Raw genomic sequence first — 22,438 nt, forward strand, 5'->3', positions numbered from 1 at the left:
AAATGGATAGATGATATTTTCAAAACGATATGTCAATCTTCACTAGATGGTTGGATTCCCTTTGTCTTAATCAGCTGCCTTGATACGCCGTAGCATTGCCTGGGGGTCCTGGAAACACAGGCTTTCTTGGTCCAAATGCAAAACCTCCATTTTAACTATACTTTAGATTAAAACATAAGATTATAGCTTTAAGGATATAAATAAGTAACATAAATGAACAAAAAATAAGTCAAAATGACGCCTACATTGTTCACATTGATATGGAATATACTTTGAAGATAACGAAAACATTGACTTGTTTTTTTTTTAATTGCTTGGACACCGAGTTCCTTCATGACAGGAGGTGCAGCCTAGATAGTGTTGTGAAGTTGATCTTTTCCTCCGCGTGTTCGTTTTCTTCCGGGTAGTGAGAATTGTTGGTTATCTGAATACAGGCTGGAGACGATGAACAGTTCCTTCGAAGCTTTTATTTGTACAGAATATTCCGGGCACAAGTGAGTTACAGATAATGGCGAAGATTACAGAGGACTTACAATATTCTTATACTATCTTGAAGGGCGGTACCACACAATTCCAGCAAACAGCTCAAGCGGAGTTGACCGGACGTACAGAGATACACTATTCAGACACAAAACAAAAGCCCATTTGAGGAATAGAGGAGGTTTTTCAGTCATGACTGCACCTGGCAGAAATTGCGATAACACTCACAAAGATACATCGGCAGAACAAAGCTCTACTGAGGAAATAAGGAAATTAAAACAATTATGACTAAATCTGGGCAGAAGACCCTCTTCAATAGTTTTTGATCATTTTGATCATGTAAACATTAATTTCGTCTCATTATTATGTATTTATTTTTGCCTGAATTGGACACACGCACGCAAACACACACATTTCTCACCCAAGGATATATATATATATATATATATATATATATATATATATATATATATATATATATATATAACGATCTTTTTTAAATATATAAATAAAATTTGGTTCAGGTATGGGTAGCTTTGGGCTTTGTTGTTGTTTTTATTAATAATTTTTATTTATCTATTACAAAACTTGCTGAACAGCCTATTGGTTTTTATATACACATTTTGATATTTTAGTTAGCCCTATATAAGTAAAACCCTCCAAAAGACAAATATCGTAATCAGCCCATTGTCCATGTTGTCTTTGACTCAATGTCTCCATCTAGGATTAATCCACAAACTGCAGCAAAAGTTGGCCCCTCATGGTATGAAGCTCTGTATCCCAGGGCTGCAGGGAGTGTCGGAAAGCTCCCTTCCCAGCCCTGAATCCTCTGAGCCTGGCTTGATCCGGTTACTCAGCATGCTCTGTGACCTGGAGCTGAATGGGAACCTTATTTCAGAACTGGAGCAGACAGTGGAAAATGAGAGGGCATGTCTGCTGCAAGACGGTCTACTACGGGGCCTACTGGATGACCAAGCTCTCAGACACTGTGTGGACACTGCTATGGAAAACAGCACCCCTGGCAAGATCAAAATCTTGGAAGTAAGAAACAGAATAAATAGGGCGGGAATTGTCACTACAAGAATATATAATAAGTCTGCAGTTCATGAATATTTGCAATTGTTTTTTTAACCTTTTGTCAGGCACTATCCAGTGATGGTCAGCTCTTCTCCCGTGTAATAGAACTCCTCAATATCCAGCCCATGATGCTTGCGGACTATGTTGCCACGGCAGGCAGCAAGGATCTTTTGGTTCCCTACCAGAGCAACCTCGAGGAACTTGGAGTCACGACAGCAGAGTGGGACCCTATGTTGGGCCCAGCTCCTGGAGTTTCAGTAGGAGGGGCTGACTTGGCGGTGTGTAACCATGCCTGGGGCCCTCTAAGGGTAGACCCTCATCTGCTGGTGACAAATTTGGCTTCAGGAGCCGGGCAAGGGGGATTTGTTCTCCTCCACACATTGCTTAAGGGGGAGACACTTGGGGAAACAAGCTTCCGCTGGGATATTTTCATGTCTACTATTTCACCTTTTGTAAGAATGTCAAACAATGTCCCGCTTTCTCTGAATGTTTCTTTGTTGCGCTTGGAACAGGCAACACTTGCAGGGCCTTCAGATTCTCCAGTGTGGTTGACTGCTTCTCAGGCCCACTGTGGCGTTGTGGGAATGGTCAACTGTCTGCGGCAGGAACCAGGTGGTCTCCGAATAAGGTATGGCACAGCGCAGCCTTGCTTCAATATAAACAAGCTACCATTCGTCATTTCACTCATAGCTCGGCATGATGGTCAAAGTGCTGGAGTCTCCCTTTGAAATTCAGTGACCTTTGAATACGTTATTCCTTTGTTAGTCAAAAGTGTTTGTAGATGCATTCAGCTTGTAAAAGCACTCACATCGCTATGTATTTACATAATAGAGGGTGTATTTTTAATGTATATGTTGTGTAAAACACTTGTTATTTAGTGCAAAATTAAGGAGTTGGTCGTTGGACGTCACCAACTGACTTCTTGTCGATCACTTCATTAAATATTTTGCAAAGTAAAGCTTTACCTTAGCTAGCTGCCTAAGATGGATTCAACAATAGTACCAATTTGCCGTCCGTTTAAAATCATTGTCCAGTTTAAGACCCAAGTTCGAGACTGTTGACTTTAGTCATGTCATGAGTTGGTATCACTATGGCAATGAGCCCTTAGGGCGCGCTAAGGGTCATGACTTCATGCTACCTAGATAACACATTTTGCCCCTGGTTTTAGGGAAATTATTATGGTTCAATAATACCAAGGGTGAACCTTTTGGACATAATTGCAAAAGATATTTTGGTGGAAATACAACACTGTTCACCACCAGAAAGAACACCATACATATAGTGAAGCATCGTTCTCTCTCTTTCACACTCACACTCACACTCTCTTTCTCTCTCACTCACACAGTTAGAACTGGGGCCTTACAAAAGGTGGGGGGAATTAAATAGAATATTAAATTAAATTAAAAATCAATGAATAAAATGATTAAGCTTGATGTAATTTATTTTTATCATCACAAAAACCTGACTCTGGAAAAGGGGTGTTTAGACTTTTATAGCTACTGTGTATATATACATCTACTACATATACTTGGTCAATCCAGATTGTGCACTGTAACTTATTTTTTATTAATTGTCCATGTTTGTGCCATGCTTCCCAGGTGTGCGTTTGTGTCAAATCTAAACGGTCCATCAGAAGCAGAGGCGTTCCAGTTTGATGAATTATCCATGCAATCGCTGCTCAAGGGGGACCTCGTCATGAACGTATTCAGAGATGGCTGCTGGGGCGTCTTCAGACACCAACTAATAACTCTTGGTACAAAATGTGCACGCACTAATTCAGATTATTTCCTGATTGTTTAGTTGGAAGTTAAGCTTCTTATCAATGCTTGTGTTATTTAAAGTTAAACACTGTTTTTTCATGTGGGTGTGTGTAAAGCAGTTCATGAACATTTGGAAGGGACATATAACATGGCTAATGTAAATTATTTTGTGTTTTTGAAGATCGAAATGAAGAGTTGACAGAGCATGCCTATGTCAACGTATTGACTCGGGGAGACCTTTCGTCACTGAGCTGGATTGCCTCGCCACTCCGCCATTTTGTACCCTGCAACCCCAATGTGCAGCTGTGTCGCGTCTATTACAGCTCACTCAACTTCAGAGATATAATGCTCGCCACGGGCAAACTGCCACCAGATGCTATTCCAGGTACATCCTCTATGGAAAACTGAATTATTAATCTTGCTCTTGTTTCTAATAACAATGTTATGGAAATTCTGTTATTCCTAATGACCAAAAAATATATACTGTTTGCACTGTGCAGGGGACTTGGCACTGCAGCAGTGCATGCTGGGCATGGAGTTTTCTGGTTGTGATGCAGATAGTCGACGTGTGATGGGACTTCTGCCTGCTAAAGGCTTGGCAACAACCGTTGATGCTGATAAAAGATTCCTTTGGGGTGTCCCTTCGAGCTGGTTAGTATCACATTTGATAGGTGAAAAAAGACAGCTGACAGTGAAGTTATCTTAATTGTTTGACATTAAAAAAAAACATTTTAGGGGTGTTAAAATGAGTGCGTTAATTTAAAGTTCCTTTAATGCCACTAATTTTTTTAAATGCGCGATTAGTAACCGCCCCTTACCTGGGAAGTCTGTACTGGGGGAATTCCAGTCGTAGCAGACACGTCAGTGTCAACATTTAGCAGTAATACATTTAATAATAATAAATATATTTGTGGAGACTGGTGTCAAGTATTTTACAATTTTAAAAATGTGCGTAATTTCACAAGTTACTTCATGTCATGAAGAAAATGACCTCAACATAAATCAATATCACACAGTCCTTCTTTTTAATTTAACTCAGCTTTATGAATTATTATGAAATGACTAAAAGATGTAACCATATTTGTATTAGTTTAAAATTTTTCCACTTTTATGTTAACAAAAGTATGTTGACAAGAGGAGGAAAATTTGAAAATGTATTGTATATTTAATAGAGCTGTCAAACGATTACGTTTTTTAATCAGATTAATCACATCTTAGAATTCTGATTAATCGCCTAATAAAAAAGGCTTTTTTATCAACATTTTTTCCCCGCCAAATTTGAAGAGCACCGGTTACGTGTTAATTCTTTTGACATTTAATATTATGAGGACGTCTTCAACATTTTTTGATCCACTGTACACGCTCATCCTCCTCTTTTTCTAATCAGTTAATTATTTTCATAAATTAAAATGGGAAAAAAATGACCCCGATAGTTTGACATGAACAAATATTCTAAATGTGATACACAAACATTCATTATATGCTTTACTTTAATGCATGAAATTATGTTGCTCAAACGCAACTTGTGCTACCTTAAACGTAGCCATCCGCTGTCACGCTAAATGATAATATAAGGTCAAAATTAATAGTGCGATTAATCTTCGTTAATTCATGATTAATGCGATAATTTTTCGTGATTAATTAATCAGTTAACGCTTTAACTTTGACAGCACTAATATTTAATTGTACATTTAGAACATATATAACATTTGTGATTAATCGTGAGGTAACTATTGAAGTCATTCGATTAATTACGATTTAAAAATTAATAATCGCCTGACACCCCTAATTTATTTACATATTAATTTAATTATTTATTCATTTATTACTGTTCTTTTGTAAAAAATATGTCCACATAGTTTCCTGGTCATTTAGGATCTTTATGATTGCCTACCATAATACACCATGATAAAATACTAAGAATATACATGATGATAATAATCACAATGGCAATATGAATTAAAACATTAAAATCAATTTAGTATGCTTGGCATGTATAGCATGTCACGTCACAATCAGTGTCTTACTGCTGAAGTGGAGTGAGTTTTAAGTTTATAGAGTGATGTTCTGCTACTATTGAATGTCTCTGGACATGCAGGACTCTGGAGCAAGCGGCCTCCGTGCCCGTGGTCTATGCCACAGCCTACTACTCTCTAGTGGTTCGCGGCAGGTTGCGCTCTGGAGAGAGTGTTCTCATCCACTCAGGATCAGGTGGTGTTGGGCAGGCCGCCATTGCCATTGCACTCAGCAAGAATTGCACAGTCTTCACAACAGTTGGTAAGTTGGTTATTGGTGAATGTGATGTTTCAAATTGATTTTAAAATGGATGCCAGTATTTTAATGTGGAAGTTAAATTCCCTCGTCAAATAATTACAACATTTTCGGGGGAATTTATGTTAAAATGATACTTTTTAAAGGTGCAATGAATATTCTCATTTATGTCGATACACACCAAACAAAGCTTTTTCTTGACTTTTATGTCTGTAGGATCAGCGGAGAAGCGCGCTTACCTGCAGGAGAGGTTCCCCCAGCTCTCTGCAACCTCTTTTGCTAATTCCAGAGACGCGTCTTTTGAACAGCACGTCCTTCTCCACACTCAGGGCAAAGGTTTGTGCAATCCATCTTTAATGATAAATAGTCTGGGTTAGTGAAGCAGCAGGAAAGCAACTGTATTTTTTTTTTTGGGTGGGTGTTCTAATGTTTGTCCATATAATGTATGCCGTCCACTTATAACGCTGTGTAATGTGTTTCAGGTGTGAATGTGGTGCTAAACTCTCTGGCTGAGGAGAAGCTACAAGCTAGTATTCGATGTCTTGCACGACACGGACGATTCCTGGAGGCATTTAGATACATGGCCCAGGGAAAACATATTGGCAAGGTCCTTCTGAAGGTCAGTCACACTTGACCATCAAACGAAGTCTTTAACAATTCACCAAAAATCAACCATTCAAATAGGTTTTCGAATACATCTGGAATTCATTGAAAAAGCATAGGGGTTAATCCAGATGCATCCACTGACTGTTTTGCCCACACAGGTGTGTCACGAGGAGACGGACACATCAGCCCATACTGCTTCCCCTTTAACGATCCCAGCCCTCCGACGCACCTACTGCCTGGCCTCCCACTCTTACATCATCACTGGGGGGCTTGGGGGCTTCGGCCTCGAGCTCGCACAGTGGTTGACTGAAAAAGGAGCCCGCAAACTGGTGCTAACTTCCAGATCTGGGATCAGGAACGGTAAGACATAATGAGAACAGACTGCAGTGTGCAATAGCAGTCACCATGATGTACTGTGTTGAGGTTTTGTTTTTTTGTATTTCGTCCGTTTTTTAGGTTACCAGGCAAAGCGTGTGAGTGAATGGCAAAGTCAGAATGTGGAGGTGTTGGTGTCAACAAGTGACGTGAGCACGTTTGAGGGAGTGGAAAAGCTCATTGCTGAGGCCTGCAGGCTGGGTCCAGTCGGTGGGGTCTTCCACCTTGCCATGGTAACATACTCTTCAGTCCTGATGGAAAATAGTACGGATGTTCGTTTTTTTTTTTAAGACCGATTTCAGCACGAGCACTCAACTCTTGAGTATTCAGTGATACCGGTAACAAGTACCACTAGTATTTTTGATATATAAAATAAAGCACTATTATAGCAATTTTCCTTAAAATTGCATGAAATAAAAGGCAATTTTCTATTCTCATGCAATATTAAGGAAAAATTATTCCACTATTGACTACAGGTTTTTCTTTAAAAAAAAGTGTTGTTGTTTTTTTGGATGGGGGGTGGGTGGGGGTGGTTATTTATCAAAATCACTAGAGTGTCGGTGACTACTTGAGTTCAGTACATGTATTAGTCTGAAAAAAAGTGGTATTCAACATCCCTTGTATTTTTACAGTCCTTATTGAGTTTCTCCTGTCTGCAGGTTTTGCAAGATGGCATGTTGGAGAATCTGACTCCTCAGGAGTTCCTTGACGTTAACAAACCAAAATACGATGGCACCTTGAACCTAGACAAGTAAGACGTCCCTTCCTCTTGAGCAGTAAAGAAAATGAAAGGAGCCGATTCAAATGAATGTTACTGAGACGTTTCCACCCCCTCTCCAGAATCACAAGAAAATCCTGCCCACAACTGGCTCACTTTGTCGCATTCTCATCGGTCAGCTGCGGTCGGGGCAATGCTGGCCAAAGTAATTACGGTTACGCCAACTCGGCCATGGAGCGCGTCTGTGAGAAGCGGCGTCACGATGGCTTTCCTGGACTGGCAGTCCAATGGGGGGCCATTGGCGATGTGGGTGTGGTGCAGGAGACGATGGGCGGCAATGACGTCGTGATCGGTGGCACCCTGCCGCAGAGGATCGCCTCCTGCCTGGATGTGCTCGACCACTTCCTGTGCCAGCGCAGCCCTGTGATGTCGAGCTTTGTGCTGGCGGAGCGGGCCGTTGCGAAGAGCGAGGCGGGAAGCCAGAAGAATTTGGTGGACGCTGTAGCTCACATTCTGGGTAATGCTCTGAGACACAATTTGATTTTGGATATTAATGTATGGAATGAAAATGGATCATTTTGGTTTGATAAATATGGTGACCACACCCACCGATCTAATGCACCTCCTCCTTAGGCGTGCGAGATGTCAGTAGCCTGAACGCCGATACTTCATTGGCCGACTTGGGCCTGGACTCGTTGATGGGTGTGGAAGTTCGCCAGACTCTTGAGCGTGACTACGACATCGTTATGGCCATGAGGGAGATCCGGCAGCTTACCATCAACAAGCTCCGTGAACTGTCCAATAAGAAGCCAGAAAGTTCAAATGGTAACATTACATATCTGAATTGACATTATACTGTTCTTTGTTGCTTGCAAATTCAAAAGTTGTATTTTTTTAGGGGTGCCAGATGATCCAAAAATTATTTATTTATTTTTTGAGAGAGAGAGAGCTCAGTATTGTTCATTCGGTAATTTTACCGATTCGACATGTCATCATCTTGCTCTCTCTCTTTTTTTTTCTCTTTTTTTGTTTTTGTTTGTATGTGCGTGAGTTGATTATAATTTTTAAGTATAATTAATCGCATGACTTTAATAGTTACCTCATGATTAATGGCAAATTTTATATCTGTTCTAAATGTACAATATATATATTTTTTTTCTAATTTTCATACTCTTGTTAACATAAAATTGGGGAAAATTTTAAACTAATAGAAATGTGGCTGCATTATTTAGTCATTGATACAGTAATTTCATAATAATTCATAAAATTTAGTTAAAATTAAAAACATGTGTGATTGATTTGTGTTGAGGCCATCTTCTGCCACTAGATGGCACAATTGCATTTGTAAGACATTGCTGACAACGCAGTGCCTTTTTCTTTTCATATTAAGAGCTATCTATTCTTTAACATGAAGTAATTTGTGAAATTGTACAATACAACTTGACCCCAGTCTCCACAAATATATGCATTATTATTAATTTTATTAGTGCTAAATTTTGATGTCCACGTGTCTGCTGTGTTGAGACTGGAATTCCCCTGGTACAGGCTTTCCAAGAAAGGGGCGGACATTAATCTCCCGTTAAAAAAAAAATTGTGGCGTTAAAGGAACTTTAAATGAACTCACTTTTTTTTTTATTCACTGTTTTAAACATTTCCATGCTCCAGCGAAAAAGGACGTCATTCGAACCTTGTCGGAGTCTAATCTGACAGAGCTATTAGTCAACCCAGATGGTCCCACCGTGGCATCCCTCAATGATGTGCAGAGCCAAGAAAGGCCGCTGTTCCTTGTCCACCCAATAGAGGGCTCTATTGCTGCCTTCAAGACACTTGCCTCCAAGCTTAGCGTGCCTTGCTATGGCTTGCAGTGCACCAAAGGTACTGTCAGTGATACATGAGGATATCTTTCACCTTCTCTTCTAAGACAAATGACCATATTTTTGTATGATGAGACTGACATGAAAAATGTATTCATCAAGTTCATCACTTCCTTCCCCAGCTGCTCCGCTGGACAGCATCCAGTCTCTAGCGGCGTACTACGTGGATTGCATCAGACGGGTGCATCCAGACGGGCTTTACCAAATCGCCGGTGTTAACATTATTAACATTGTTTTACTGTTTCGATTTATATTTTAACCGTTTTGATTTTAGTTAGAGCTGTGTAATAATAAGATAACAGTTAATTCATATGTTATTCAATCTATAGTCCATTGTTCTCTTCTCTGGGAAAGAGATGTCTAAGTTGTTTCTGAGTTATCTATGTATCAGGAATGTTTGCAAGTTCACGCAGAGTTCTGTCCATAAATTATCTGGTCCAGGAGGTGCCGGGACCAATTATTTACCCACATCTGTAGTGGACTAAGATACGAGCTGAAGATTTATTATCTGTTTTGTATTTCACTCTTCCCACAAGGACAAGGATGAAAGAGGGGGAAGTTTGGTGACGTGTATTGATGTATCATGTGACTGTCTGAGAAGGAGAGGATTGGCCGAAGAAGACAGAGGAGGTGTTTGAAGAGTCGCTGAAGGATATTAGTGACCGGAACAGGAGAAGGGGGGTTACACATGAGGGAGAACAATTGCGGAGTTCAGCCGATCTCATGTGTCCATTAGCTTATGTAAAAATAAATCCTGATTTCACCGATCTCATTGTCTGAGTTTGATAATCAATATTATGAACACGAGAAAACAAAGAATGATTTTCCAACAAATGGTGACCCCGAACGAAAGTTTGTTTTGACGGTTGCGGGCTGCGGCGTTTACGGACGGGCGGAACTTCTAGGCGCCTAAATAATTACTCACGGTAAGTGGAGACGTTTATCCACGTAGGGAGGTTCTGTCTGTTTGGGACCGCTGCAACCGGTTTTCGTCTTTTAAATTGTCTAAATTTTTCACATGAGGTTTGAGTGAACAGGTTGTAGTAGAGTTTGAAGTCGTTCAATTAACGGAGGGACGTGAAGTCCTTGATTTGGGATTTTACTACGACATTGAACTATACACGTACGTGGTGACGAGCATTGTCGTTTATGCGCAGCTGAAGAAGCATTTTTAGACATACAGGTTGAATAAGCGGTTTTGTTTTATTTTGTTTTTGGAACGGGAGTCTCTCCGCTGCGAAGCAATCGCTAGATCATGATGGTTATTTTATGAATTTTGAGAGGGATACGGATAGACGCGGGGGTTTTCTGGCGCTAAGTAATCTAGAGATTATGATAGCGTGCCTGCTAAAATATAGCAGTAATAAGAGGTCAGGATGACGCAGTGAGTTTATTTTTTTACCGCTGGGGAGCATTCGCTAGCACGTGATGGTTATTTTAAAAATACGCGCCTGCTAAAATTGAGCAGTAATGAGAGTGAGGACAGGTTGAGGCAGTGGATTTGGGTTTTACCGCTGTTGATCGATCGAGAGATTACGTGATTCGTTATTTATGTATGTTAAATGTCTGTTATGTGTGTACGTTTTTGTGGTTGTCTGTGTTTATTCTTGTGAAAATGTTTATTTTGAGGTGGGGACCAAAAACGTTGTCGAATAAATTTAACCTATTGAACTATCATACTACAAGTGAGACGTCACTGAATTGATAAATATTAATACGACTTGAATATAATAATAACTAAAGAGGTGAATAATTAAAACAAATAATGGAGGGCGGTTTTGACCGCGACACCGAATGGTTTGACCTAAAAGTACTTCCGGTTCATAGTCGGAACTTATTCTTGGATGTATAAGTTAAGAATGCTTCCGAGGTCAGTCGGAGCCATGCCCGAAAAACATCGACGAAAAATACTGTTCACTGATTGAATGACGGCTTGCTGTGATAAAGGTTGGTTTTCACCGTTGACATCCGCGGTTTGCTTGGTATCTTTGATGAAAGCGGTGGAATTGGCATGCGGAAAATAAAAACGGCGATCGCTGGACAAAATGGTACGAGAGACTTGTATTTTCTTTAAATGAATAAAGAGTGTGTGCGTATGTACCTGCAAAAGTTTGAAAAGTTGAGAGAATTGTTGAGTAATTGTATGAGACCTAGATAAAAAAAAAAGGTGGGGGCTACCCTGGTGGATTGGGTTTAACTGGGAGTGTGATTGTGAATGAGAAATGTGTGTATGGATATTTCATTTGTTTTTCTTCAATATCTTTAACTGTATGTTTGGTGTTGTTTTTGAGTAGATAAGACTGGTGTGATAATGGCGTTTGTTTTTCGAATGGGAATGTAGTAAAACAGGTTTTGCGATGTGTTAATGCTAAGATGTTTTCTTTTTCCGCTCCTTCCCCTGTGTCTCAAAGGGGGGGGGGGGGGGGGTTTGTGTGTGTGAGATAGGAGTTAGAGTATAATGTGTCCTCGTGATGGAAGTTTTTCTCTTTTCTAGGTAAGAAAAGAATGATAAGAAAATAACAACAGTATTTAAAGGAAATTGCTGAGTTCTTGTAGAAAAAAAATAGATTAGATTTGTTTTAGTGACTAAATAGAAAGTCTTTAAAACTATACTACTTTTGATACAGAAAATAAACTTATTAACTTTCTCTTTTCTAGGCAAATGAATAAAGAAAAATGAAAAAATAATAGCATTTTGTATCAAGCTATATTGAGTTAACATAATTATACCTACATCTGTACAGCTGTGGCTAGATTTAAGATAGTTGAATGAGAAGTAATAAATGTTTTTAAAGACGAAATAATAATAATAATTTTAATATTTGTTTTTTCTCTGAGTGTGTCATTTCAGAAACTGATGCTAAAGTTCCAAAGCAGATGGGGGCTTGATGGCCCTCACTGGTTACAACCTGCGAACGGGATACGCCCCAGCTGCTGCTACATTGTATTCGCAAGTATTTCTAGTAGCTATTTTGAAGGGCATTCCCAAAAACAAGCTATGGTATAGTTGAAACTTTTTTGAGAAAGCAGGAAGTGAACTATCTTGCTATGAGCTCATCTTCCTCGGTCTGTCGGTTGAGTGCATTGGATCAGGCAGGTGCATTCATTGGTCGAGGTGAGCTCCAAGGAGGGCCGAAATGTGTCATCGGGTCCACGATTGCAGACAGCAACCTCCAGCGTCTGGGTGGATGTGGCAGAGGTCAAAGAGCTTCACGCCGCAGCAAAGTCATTCCCCTGTGCCTACCGACAATGATGGTGCTCAATTCCACAATGCCGAGTGACTGTGCACAAGCCTCGTTACAGAGACATCTCCCCTACGGCTGTTTTGACTCCAGTGAACGTCTCAATGCCTGCTTTGAACATTGCCTGAAACATCCGCCGCCCTGCCATCTGCTGGCCAGGACTGAACATTGACTACTCAAAGCTTATGGTCTCATCTGGGATGCGACACCTCCGGTCATTGATATGGTAAACTGGTTGTATGCAAGGCATTTTAATGTGTCGGATGGGGAGATTTGATCTATGGCAAGGTATTTCAGGAAATTGAAAACAACATATGTGAATTTGAAATAGGATGATTGGTAAAATTTATTTCAATCTTAATTACTCAATTTTCCGTTACTTAATGATTATTGGGTGTAGCCTACTAAATGTTTGCCTATTTTCTTGGGAGCATCAGTTCCTGAATTGGTGCAATGGGAATTTAACAAATAACAGCGAGTTTGCTGGTTTTTGTATTACTGTTGTGTTTTATATGACCCACTACTATGTAGAAGAGGTGGGGTTGATTAGTATTTTAGGAATAATTGACGGTTTGCTCAAAGTAGGAGTGTTGTGTTATTTTCGGCTCTAATTATAATATGTTTATTTTACCCGTTGAGAAGGTAGATATTTGTAAGTTTCGTGTAATTTGTAACCTGAAATAGATTAATGTGGCTAACTCTATTTTTCCCTGACCCCAAAGTCCTCACATACCAGTGTCTCAAATTGTATCTGCTTGTGCTCATTTTAATTGCAGTGACCTGAAGCTCTCTCTTGTTTGCCTCACAATCGCCTGATTTAAAGGCTTGTGTTATTTACGACGTATTTTGCGGAAAGCTATAGTCTGGTATTCCTTATTTATGAGCTGCGAAGTCTCGGTGTGTCCTCCCTTTGAAATACCATACGTGTTTGAAAAGATCAGAGTGGATCTTTGTCAAAAGGAGGGTGTGTACACATGATAGTTAATTAATGTATGTCACACCGCGGTGAGGTTGTCCTGTCATTTCTTGTTTTATTTTGAAAATTCTGACTCCTCTCGTTTCAGGTGACTTGCCCTTCCTCGTGTGGTGTCAGTGTCAACCCTGATTCCTGATTGTGTCCACCTGTTTCCCATTACCCTCATGTGTTAAATGGTTTGCGTCTCCCCTGTCTTGTGCCTAAGTGTTTTCGTCAGAGCCACTAAAGCCAGTTACCGTCCACAGCCTTGTTGCACTGTCCCTTGAGAGAACTTTGGTTTGTAACTTTGAATAGCCACAGTATTGTTTTAGTTAAGGAGTGATTTTGTTTTGATTGTAGTTTAGACTTCCTCCCTTTTGGAGCGCCTTTAGTTTAACCTTGAATAGCTTTTGTTTTTTCCCTCTCAATGAGGAGCTTTTGTTTTGTTTAATAAAAGCTGCTTCAGCCTCAACCTCTATCTCTGCGTCTGGGTTCTAAAACTACCACGTTGTGTCAGAACACTTAGGCCAGTATGGACCCAGCAGAAAGGGAGCAAATTGCCGCAGCAATGCGAGCTCAGGAAGCCCGTCTCTCCCAGCAAAAGGAGTTTCAGACAGCCATGGCAGCGCGAATAGTCCAGCTCACAGCACAGTTACAGGACGTTCAGGATCGCACCAATAGCCCTCCTGCCGTGCCAGAGACTCAATCAGCCATGCCAATTCCGCCCGTGCCGTATACCGGGTCGGGGATCAAGCTAGCCTCCCCTTAGCGATTCTCTGGGGAGCCAAGACAATGCAAGGCATTTTTCACTGACTGTGACATTCATTTTGAGTACTCCCCCCAGGCCTTTCCCACAGATCGATCCCGGGTGGCTTTCATGATTTCCCACCTGACTGGGAGAGCCAGAACCTGGGCCACGGCAGAGTGGGCCCGCAGTTCCCCACTCTGCGGCTCCGTCACGGAATTCCGAGCCGCTCTTCAGAGGGTCTTTGATCCAGCCTGTTCCGACCGGGAAAAGGCCCGGCAGCTAAGCAGCCTGATTCAAGGAAAGGACTCCGTGAGCGACTATGCCATCCGCTTCCGCACTCTCGCGGCAGAGAGTGGCTGGAACTCCACGGCTCTCTGACGTCTTCCTCAAGGGCCTGGCAACGTCCATCCAAGAGCTGCTCATCTCAGTCGATCTGCCACCGGATTTGGACTCCCTCATCGCCCTTGCCATACGGACGGATCATCGGCTGCAGGAGTTGACGCAGAGCTGCGGTCGCCGGCCAAGGACGATGGAGGGATCCCCGCTCTTCCAAGCACCAGGTGTGTCAGCTCCTCTCGGTTCTTCGGCGGTTCAGCGCCAACCCGTTCCCTTGGGGCGAGAGGAGGAGCCCATGCAACTGGGCAGAGCGCGGCTTTCGCTGGAGGAGAGACTGCGCCGAAAGCTGGAAGGTCTGTGCTTTTACTGCGGTAACCGAGATCATCTCGTGGCCGCCTGCCCAGCCAAAAGGACCCAAACGGTGAGTCAAGTTACAACTCCAGTGTCGGTTCCAAGAAAACTCACACCAGTAAGAATCATTCACCGCACCACTCCCACAGACCTCCATGCCCTGATAGATTCTGGGGCTGATGAGAGCCTGATAGACTGGGGGCTTGTGAGACATTTTGGAGCCAAGACTGAGACACTAATTAAGCCCATTAAGGCTAGGGCACTAAATGGAAGTGAGTTATTCACCATTACACACATCACAGAACCCATCCAGCTCCAAGTTGGAAAACATAAGGAGCACCTAGTTTTTCATGTGTTTCAGTCTCCTTCACAGACTCTGGTCCTAGGACACCCATGGTTGTGTGAACACAACCCCCATGTAAACTGGTTGACTGGCGAAGTTCTGGGATGGGGGAAGAATTGTGTGAGCCATGGGGTTGGTTCGCCAATTCGAGAAGTGGACATCACGACTGTTAATCACATTTCTGTTAATTCCTTCACAGACTCTGAATACCCAAATTTGAGCATCGTCCCTTCTTGCTACCATCACCTCCAGGAGATTTTCAACAAGACCAAAGCCATGTCGCTCCCACCCCATCGTGCCTATGACTGTGCCATAGAGCTGGTTCCAGGTTCCACCATTCCCAAGGGACGCCTATATTCTGTTTCAGGACCAGAGAAGGCGGCCCTGAAGGAATACATCGAGACTTCCCTGAAGGCTGGACTGATTCGTCCTTCCTCATCACCAGCGGGAGCAGGTTTCTTTTTTGTGGGGAAAAAGGATGGTTCCTTACGGCCTTGTATAGACTATAGCCTCCTTAATGACATTACAATAAAGAACCGCTACCCCCTTCCTCTCATGTCTTCCGTGTTTGAAAATCTTCAACAAGCTACGATCTTTACCAAATTGGATTTGCGCAATGCCTACCATCTCATTAGGATCCGGGAGGGGGATGAATGGAAAACCGGGTTTAATACACCTAGTGGCCATTACGAGTACCTAGTCATGCCCTTCGGTCTCACTAATGCTCCTGCGGTTTTCCAGGCCATGATTAATGACGTGTTGAGAGACTTTCTGGACCAGTTTGTGTATGTTTATTTAGACGACATACTTATATACTCGTCAGATCTAGCCACACATCAAATCCATGTTTCCAAGGTTCTTCAAAGACTGCTTGAGAACAAACTATATGTCAAGGCAGAGAAAAGTGTTTTTCATGCCAAAACCGTCTCCTTCCTGGGCTTTGTCATAGCCCCTGGGAAGGTACAGATGGATCTGGCTAAAACTAGTGCCGTGAGGGAGTGGCCCACACCTTATAGCCGCAAGAAGGTTCAGCAATTCCTCGGGTTTGCCAACTTTTACAGACGCTTCATCAGAGGGTTCAGCGCAATAGCTGCCCTCACCTCCCCTCTGGTGAGGTACAGCTGGTCACCGGAGGCAGATGCCGCATTTCAAGCACTCAAACAACGCTTTGTCACAGCACCAATCCTCACAATGCCAAATCCACAGCGGCAATTTGTTGTAGAAGTGGACGTGTCCAATGAGGGGATCGGAGCTGTCCTGTCTCAGCGTGCAGAGAAGGATGGAAAGATGCATCCCTACGCCTTCTTGTCTCGACGACTATCCAAGGCTGAACGAAACTATGATGTTGGGGACAGAGAGCTTCTGGCTGTCAAGATTGCTTTGGAAGAATGGAGGCACTGGCTTGAGGGGGCGAAGCATCCGTTTGTGGTCTGGACCGATCACAAGAACCTGGAGTACATACGCAAAGCCAAGAGACTTAACCCACGCCAGGCCAGGTGGGCGCTGTTCTTTAACCGTTTTTCCTTCTCTCTCACTTACAGGCCGGGGTCTCGTAACGTCAAGCCCGACGCCTTGTCCCGTCTCTATGAGCCCGAGCCTGCAGCTAAGGAACCAGAGACCATCCTTTCGCCGAACTGTGTGATTGGAGCCGTGACATGGCAAATCGAGAGGGATGTTAAACAAGCCAACGGTGAGGCAACTCCACCAAATGGATGCCCGCTTAATAGACTATTTGTCCCAGTGCAGCTGCGCCCACAGGTGATCCATTGGGCCCACACCTCGCTTCTTTCCTGTCATCCGGGAGTCCGACGGACAATGTACGCCATCTCCCGGCGATTCTGGTGGCCTTCCATGGAGCCGGAGGTCCGGGAGTACATCGAGGCCTGCTCGGTATGTGCCCGAAATAAGACATCCACCAGATTGCGCATGGGCCTGCTGCAGCCCCTTCCCATTCCTTCCAGACCATGGGCAGAAATATCCCTGGATTTTGTCACAGGACTCCCCATCTCCCGATGTAAAACCACAGTTCTCACTGTAGTCGACAGATTTTCTAAAATGGTCAGATTCATTGCCTTGCCTAAGCTTCCCTCAGCCAAGGAAACGGCTGAGGTCATGATTAACCACGTCTTTCGAGTTCATGGGTTCCCTAGAGACATTGTGTCGGACCGAGGGCCCCAGTTTGTGTCTCGTTTCTGGAGGGAGTTTTGCCGCTTAATCGGCGCCAAAGCCAGCCTAACCTCAGGGTACCACCCTGAGGCTAATGGCCAGTCTGAACGCCTCAACCAACAGTTAGAAACCGGTCTACTGTGCCTTGTCTCCCAGAATCCTGCAACGTGGAGCAAACACCTGGTCTGGGTTGAGCTTGCCCATAACTCCCTGCCTACCTCTGCCACAGGACTCACCCCATTCAAATGCGTTTTTGGCTACGATCCCCCTTTTTTGCTAACCTGGAGTCTGAGGCCTCTGTTCCTTCTGCCCATGCCTTGGTCCGTCGCTGCCATCGCATCTGGGCAGCCGCTCGGCAGGTACTGGAGCGCCAGAGGGACAGAGGCAAGCGAACAGCTGACCGGAAGAAGAGACCTGCTCCAGCATACCAGCCGGGGGATAAAGTGTGGCTGTCCTCCAAAAACCTTCACTTGAAGGTGCCATGCCAAAAGTTGGCACCACGGTTTGTGGGCCCGTACCCCATCTCCAAGGTGATCAACCCGGCCGCTGTCCGTCTTCGCCTGCCTCGGTCCCTTCGTGTTCACCCAACGTTCCACGTTAGCCAAGTCAAGCCAGTCAGGGAGAGTTCCCTGGTTCCGGCTCCTTCGCCCCCGCCGCCTCCTGTGATTGTGGATGGGGGTCCCGTCTACAAAGTGAAGCGACTGCTGGCCGTCCGCAAACGGGGCCGGGGCAAGCAGTTCTTGGTGGACTGGGAGGGGTATGGGCCCGAGGAGAGACAGTGGGTTCCTTCCCGCTTCATTATGGATGACTCTCCAATTGAGGATTTCTATAGGGATCATCCTGACCATCCTGGGCCGTCATGAGTCGGCCCTAGAGGGAGGGGTACTGTCACACCGCGGTGAGGTTGTCCTGTCATTTCCTGTTTTATTTTGAAAATTCTGACTCCTTTCATTTCAGGTCACTTCCTCGTGTGGTGTCAGTGTCAACCCTGATTCCTGATTGTGTCCACCTGTTTCCCATTACCCTCATGTGTTAAATGGTCTGCGTCTCCCCTGTCTTGTGCCTAAGTGTTTTCGTCAGAGCCACTAAAGCCAGTTACCGTCCACAGCCTTGTTGCCCTGTCCCTTGAGAGAACTTTGGTTTGTAACTTTGAATAGCCACAGTATTGTTTTAGTTAAGGAGTGATTTTGTTTTGATTGTAGTTTAGACTTCCTCCCTTTTGGAGCGCCTTTAGTTTAACCTTGAATGGCTTTTGTTTTTTCCCTCTCAATGAGGCGCTTTTGTTTTGTTTAATAAAAGCTGCTTCAGCCTCAACCTCTATCTCTGCGTCTGGGTTCTAAAACTACCACGTTGTGTCAATGTAGACGAATTAGTAGATTAAAAAATGAAAAGGTTGCGGGGTATCGGTCTATACCCCAACTGACTGTGGGTGATTCTGAAGTGATAATCCACAGTCTGAATGTGATAAATCTACAGAGGAGGATCAAGCTGTGACAGAAAAGTAAGTTTGAAGAGGAGACAATAATGAAGCATATCGCCAAATGAAGGTAATTATATTATATATTTTATCTCAGAAACAATTGAAAATGCAATGCTTTGAGCCCAGTGTTTGCAAAAGATAGAATAGTATGAATATATGAGCCTCTCCCCAGTGTGTTCACAATCCGGCCGGCGTGATGTTTCTGGGTTGAGATGATATATATGATTTGCTGGTAAAATGTTTCCTTTCAGGGTGGCTAAAGGCACATTCATGCAAATCTAGAACAGTAAATATCATGGTAAAACATTACATACTATTATATGGGTTTCCTAGAAAAATTTTGATCAGACGATTAAACCCATTTGAAAAATAAATATTTGCAAGCTCTTTCTGTTGTATTAATGAATGTGTGAATGTCATTAAACTCAGTCAAAAGGCTGGGCTCTATTTCAATGTCACACAAATAGACCTTTTCCTGTTCCAACAGCACAGGACCTACGATTTTAATCAAGTAACATTTACTAATCCCAACTAACAAAAACTACAAGATGCTCTTTCCAAATAAAGAATATGTATGTTTATAAGTGACTAAACGAAAATGTTTTGCACCCAGAGGGTCTGGATCCCAGAGGTGAGGGAGAGGTTATCTGGAGTTCAACTGTCCAAAGGAGGGGGAGACATCATTCCACATCTGGTCTACAAGGCCGCCGGATCCATCCCAGGCTCATCAATCTCACCACCTCAGACTGGGAAAACAACATTTGCTGAATCATATCAGCTGACCCTCTACAAGGCATCATTCCACGAGGAGTCACATTTGCGGGCAGAATAATCCCGGTGACAAACAAAAGAACCTTGGGCAGTCTACCCTGAGGTCCTTAAAGAAGAAGAAAAAACTAACACTATACTCTTTTCATTCAACAAAGAACTTCATCACGAGATGGCTTCGAGGTGGGAAAACATCTTCAAACGCTGTCACATTCTCATGTTGATCCTCTAAAAAAAAATTTTTTAAATGTTTATTTTGGGCTCTTTCGAGCCCAATTGAAGGAATGTTAACATAATTAACATTGTTTTACTGTTTCGATTTATATTTTAACCGTTTTGATATTAGTTAGAGCTGTGTAATAAGATAACAGTTAATTCATATGTTATTCAAGCTATAGTCCATTGTTCTCTTCTCTGGGAAAGAGATGTCTAAGTTGTTTCTGAGTTATCTATGTATCAGGAATGTTTGGAAGTTCACGCAGAGTTCTGTCCATAAATGATCTGGTCCAGGAGGTGCCGGGACCAATTATTTACTATTTATTTAGTTTGAAATGTGCACTCAGTTGCAGAACCAGAAACTGCCCATGGAGAATCTCTTCCTGTTTGATGGATCGCACTCATACGTGGCAGCCTATACACAGGCGAGAGGTGGAAATACACTCGCACAAAATGATTTAGTTCTGGACAAAATTTAAGAGAAGGTTTCTTTAAGATCTCTCAGAAAGCAGTGATCAGCATTAGCAGGGTTTTCTCGGGTCATTAAAAAGCATGAAGTCATTAAACGTATTTTGTAAAAATAAAAACCTTAATTGATGACACCTGCAGAAAACCTGAATAAGGGTGTGTAGATTTTTTTGTACCCTCTATGGATAGATGGATCGATAAATAGATGAAAAACTTTATCCATCTTGTGAGGGAAATGACATTTAACAAAGTTTTTGGTTTTTCAGAGCTACAGGGCCAAGCTGACCCCAGACAAAGAATCTGAGGCTGAAACGGAAGCCATGTGCGCCTTCATCCAACAGTTTAAGGACACGGAGTACAGCAAGGTAAACAACTTTCTGGCATGTAAACGAGCACCACCACATCTGTGGCATCATCACATTTTTCTTTACCAGCCCTTTATCACAAACTTGTTTTCGTCTCTCTCGCTTTGTCACCAGCTTCTGGACACGCTTCTGCCGCTGACGGACTTGGAGGCTCGTGTCAACATGGCCGTGGACCTCATAACATCCACGCACAATAATATGAGTCGGGACTTGCTGAACTTTGCGGCCTCCACATTTTACAGCAAGTTGAAGGCAGCCGACAGTTATGTTCCCGCTACCAAATACAACGGCAACGTGTTGCTACTGCGTGCCAAAACCAGCAGCGAATACGGACAAAGCCTGGGAGCCGACGACAAGTTGGGCGAGGTAACGTAGTAATCAAGTATCACTATGCTGACATGTATTTACATATTACATATCATATTGTGTTATTTTTTTTCAGGTATGTGACGGCAAAGTGTCAGTCCACGTCATTGAGGGCGACCACCACACATTTTTGGAAGGAGAGGGAGTGGACTCCATCAGCAGCATCATTCACAACTCGCTGGCTGAGCCAAGAGTCACCGCAAGGGAGGGTTAAAAAAAAAAAAACCTTCAACAACACATCCAGTTCCGCAACGTTCCCTACCCATAATATCTTAGTATATGGATGGTTAGCTTTGTTTAATTTTGGGAATATCCTAAGTTTTGCACAACATGTTTACATTTTGTGCCATTTTGCTATATTGACCAATATTTAACAATTTCCTTATTATTTAATGGTTGTTGTTTTTTTTTAAACATTGAATCAAAAGAATTTCACTTTCCCTCCAAACTTGCTGAAGCTGCGGTCTTACCTGACTGGGCAGAAGTTACGTGCTGTGAACAGAAGAACTGAAGTGTCCTTGATTGCATTTTAAGGAATTCCTACATTGGAAGTTAACAATAAAAAGTCATAATTTTACATATTTTTTTATCTAACACTGTTTTGCACATTATGATACAGGATATTATAACAAGGATAATCACATACAATAATGGAATGTCACAAAAAGCCGCACTAAACATGTTTGCTGCATCACTGTCAGTATTTCACAATTGGACTATTTTTGGCTGGATATGCATTCCCATCAAAAAGAGCTCACCCAACTCATAATGAAATAAGGACACAGTGGACCACGTTGTGATCTTAAGAGGTGAGAAGGGGGAGTTCAGCAGATTTATTTTCCCTGGCAAAATCCTTGTCCTCCTGAGTAATGTAAGACAGAAGGACCTTTTGTGGTAGTGGTATCGTTACAGGGTAAAAAAAAAAAACATGAGTATGCTGTTGGACACAAGTATTACTCTATATAAACCTGCAAGTACTGGTTGGTACGCAAGTTCTTCATTACTAACACCTGTTGTATGCAAACTTTCATGCCCCCAGATGCGTTTGAGTGTACTGGGATCTTTGATGTTTGTGTTGTCTTAGTTTGAACCTTATCAGGTTCATGACCTCCAGTAAGCACGCAGGTCCCCTGCAAGCAACAGCTAACATGATCTCTTGAGACTTGTGATCTGGTCAATGAAGGATTGAGTGTCAGAGGACAGAACAACTTTTTTTGAATTTATGCTACAATGTGTTTCTGACTATGTATATAATAAAAGCTTCTCACTAAATTTTTCATGGAACTGATTTTTCTGGAAATAAGTGATGTGATGTTTTAATCAAAACATGGTAAAAAGGGTTTGACGTGGCACATTGATCATATTGATAGTGATTAATATAAGTTTTTTACACTGACACATTGAGGTTTGTTTGTGTGGGAGCACCTGCAGGAAGTTAAGATTTTAATAAAAATTGAAAGCTGTATTTCAATG

The 22,438-nt window shown here is 42.6% G+C and overlaps 1 protein-coding gene across 1 annotated transcript; it reads left to right on the plus strand.

The window, feature by feature from the left end:
• Positions 1-1,006: 1,006 nt before the first annotated feature.
• On the plus strand, positions 1,007-22,237 carry LOC147157125 (fatty acid synthase-like). Its single transcript, XM_086065195.1, has 30 exons — positions 1,007-1,010; positions 1,205-1,521; positions 1,623-2,185; positions 3,156-3,310; positions 3,499-3,702; positions 3,818-3,968; positions 5,416-5,594; positions 5,805-5,924; positions 6,071-6,207; positions 6,353-6,554; positions 6,651-6,802; positions 7,229-7,320; positions 7,410-7,804; positions 7,921-8,112; positions 8,953-9,162; positions 9,284-9,411; positions 13,885-14,085; positions 14,203-14,415; positions 14,498-14,795; positions 15,336-15,590; positions 16,086-16,246; positions 16,343-16,530; positions 16,678-16,826; positions 16,878-17,026; positions 17,779-17,964; positions 19,396-19,592; positions 19,709-19,733; positions 20,501-20,599; positions 20,714-20,965; positions 21,042-22,237. The coding sequence occupies exons 1-30, from the start codon at positions 1,007-1,009 to the stop codon at positions 21,177-21,179; spliced, it is 5,712 nt and encodes a 1,903-aa protein (XP_085921321.1). The 3' UTR covers positions 21,180-22,237.
• Positions 22,238-22,438: the final 201 nt, after the last annotated feature.

This window comes from Leptonotus elevatus, chromosome 20, assembly GCF_054856555.1.
Source record: "Leptonotus elevatus isolate MCC_2025b chromosome 20, RoL_Lele_1.0, whole genome shotgun sequence".
Taxonomy (NCBI): Eukaryota; Metazoa; Chordata; class Actinopteri; order Syngnathiformes; family Syngnathidae; genus Leptonotus; species Leptonotus elevatus.

Bases quoted from the DNA above. Each gene is read 5' to 3' on its own strand.
- LOC147157125 (XM_086065195.1), top strand. The intron at 6,555-6,650 runs GTAAGACATAAT...TCCGTTTTTTAG, and splicing joins CAGATCTGGGATCAGGAACG to GTTACCAGGCAAAGCGTGTG. The intron at 14,416-14,497 runs GTGAGCGACTAT...GTCTTCCTCAAG, and splicing joins TGATTCAAGGAAAGGACTCC to GGCCTGGCAACGTCCATCCA.